This window comes from Cariama cristata, unplaced genomic scaffold (genome assembly GCF_000690535.1).
Source record: "Cariama cristata isolate BGI_N322 unplaced genomic scaffold, ASM69053v1 Scaffold38255, whole genome shotgun sequence".
In the NCBI taxonomy this organism is placed as follows: Eukaryota; Metazoa; Chordata; class Aves; order Cariamiformes; family Cariamidae; genus Cariama; species Cariama cristata.
The window spans coordinates 1-2293 of record NW_009616444.1 but is presented as its reverse complement, the minus strand read 5'-3'; the positions used below and the strand labels follow the sequence as shown (position 1 = coordinate 2293).

Sequence of the window (2293 nt, the reverse complement as noted above, 5' to 3'; positions counted from 1 at the left end):
CCCTCCCCGGGATCTGCCGCGGCCTTCTACCCGTCTCCAAGGGGTCCTCGGAACTTAGCGTCCTCCACCTCTGTGCCCCACGGGATGGTGCCGTCCCCGCCCCGCAGCCCTTTCCCCGGGAGTCCCACGTCCCTCGCCCTCTTCCAGAGTGTGCTGGGACGGGTTCCCCACACCAGCCGTTCCCAGGGTCAGCTGGTTCCCCCTCTCCCTTAATATCACAGCCCTTCCCCCCCTACAGTGCCTGATGGTTCCCAGCCCCAGGGGGTTGTTGACCAGGAGCAGGGCCTGATATTTTATTCCCCCTCCTCATTTTAGCAAACATGTCCTGACTGAAGACATTGTGCACCGGGAGGTGACGGCGGACCACAAGCTGCTCTCCCGGCGGCTCCTGACCAAGACCAACCGGATGCCCCGCTGGGCGGAGCGCTTCTTCCCGGCCAACGTCGCCCACTCCGTCTACATCCTGGAGGATTCTATTGTGGACCCCAAGAACCGAACCATGACCACATTCACCTGGAACATCAACCACGTGCGTCTCATGGTAGGTGCCCGCAGGCGGGTGTGCAGCCAGGTGGTAGGTGCCCCTCAGTGCCCACAGCCGGGTTGTGCCTCTTCCAGGTGGTAGAGGAACGCTGCGTGTACCAGGTGAACCCAGAGAACAGCAACTGGACCCAGGTCAAGCGAGAAGCCTGGGTCTCTTCCAGCCTGTTTGGCGTCTCACGGGCTGTCCAGGTGAGCACTGCCAACTGCTCAAGCACCACTGTGTACCCCCTCTTTGGAGAGGCCTTAAAGCTGCTGCTCTTCCCTACTTTACCCCTTCCCTTTGCTGGTTTTTCCACCATTTCCCTTCATTCCCCCCATCCTTATGAGCTCTTGGGGCACCCAGAACCATCAGTGTGGGTGGGCGTGAGCCCACCAGATGTTTCGGACTGGTCAAGCTGGGACAAAGCCCCAGGGGCTGTGTATGACCAGGGAGCTGGGCTTGCACATTCACTGATTCTTCCCTTGCAGGAGTTTGGTCTGGCCAGGTTCAAAAGCAACGTGACCAAGAGCACTAAGGGATTTGAATACGTGCTAGCAAGAATGCAAGGTGAGTACCCAAGGGCAGGCTGAGGCTGACCAGGACGGGTCTTTTGGAGTTAACAGGTCACACTGGGAACACTCCAGTCCATGAGCAGGTCGTGGCTTGAACTAATCTGACTGTGAAATCCTCATCCCTTGCCTTTGCCCCCATGTCTTGGCACAGCTTGCTCTTCCTGAACGGAGCAGCCAGGCAGCAGTTATAGGGCTGGGCAGGGGTGGAGTGCAGGCAGGAGGGGGATGTCATGCAGCAGCAATCACGTGCCTGCAGTTCCCTTTCATGACGTGCCCTGACGCACGCAGGTCAGGAGCGCCTGGGCTCTTCTTCCCTCCCATATGGGGAAGTCACCTCTGTGCCAAGGTGACAGGGCCAGTGTAGCTTGCATGAGCTGGCACTCCTGTGTTGGGGCGGGGCAGGGCAGGGGCCCACTGGGGCTGGGTTAACAACTTCCGTTTCCAGGAGAAGCTCCCTCCAAAACACTGGTGGAGACAGCCAAGGAAGCGACCGAGAAAGCCAAGGAGACGGCTTTGGCTGCTACAGAGAAAGCCAAGGACTTGGCGAGCAAGGCAGCCACCAAGAAGAAGCAGTACGTGTGAGGGGCTGGGCACAGGTGCATGCCGGCTGCACCAGAACAGATAGGAGCCTCCTTAGATTTTATATTTTTAAACAAACTGTACAAGTCTGACAATCAGCTGCTGTTAGACCCTTTCTGAGATGTAATTATCATTAAAGAATCTACTGCCACCTCTGATTTGCCCAAGGCTGGCCTAGCTAGATCAGAGCCCAGCACTGCCCTCCGCTCCAGGAGTCCAGCCCACTGCCGGGGTGCTGGGCTCGCAGGCAAGACACAGGCAGGGGTTTCACCAAGTGCGTTTACTAGAATAGTGTTGGGTACATACAAGAGAGTAGGGCTGCTGCGGGAGCGTGAAGGCAGGTTGCTTAATGCACTTGTTTCCCCTTCCTGGCTCTCCAGGGGTGGCAGAGCCCTCCTGTAGCCCTGTCTGCTGGGGGCAGTGCTACCCCACCCCTGGGTCAGGCAGCCCCCGGCCTCCAGCCTGCCTGGGGGTGCATGAGGGGAGGTGGGAGAGTGTCCCTGTGACGCTGGGCCCTCTTGCAGCACCTCTTGCAATGCATTGCGGTGCACAGCAGGTGCCACCGTGTTGTGCCAGCCCCGTGCACCCAGCATCATGGCCGGTGCCGCTCAGCGGCCCA

The 2293-nt window shown here is 59.2% G+C and overlaps 1 protein-coding gene across 1 annotated transcript; it reads left to right on the top strand.

Moving 5' to 3' along the window:
* The first annotated feature begins 313 nt into the window (after positions 1–313).
* On the top strand, positions 314–1832 carry PRELID1 (PRELI domain containing 1). Its single transcript, XM_009700172.1, has 4 exons — positions 314–541; positions 619–732; positions 1012–1090; positions 1541–1832. The coding sequence occupies exons 1-4, from the start codon at positions 407–409 to the stop codon at positions 1675–1677; spliced, it is 465 nt and encodes a 154-aa protein (XP_009698474.1). The 5' UTR covers positions 314–406; the 3' UTR covers positions 1678–1832.
* The last annotated feature ends 461 nt before the right edge of the window (positions 1833–2293 follow it).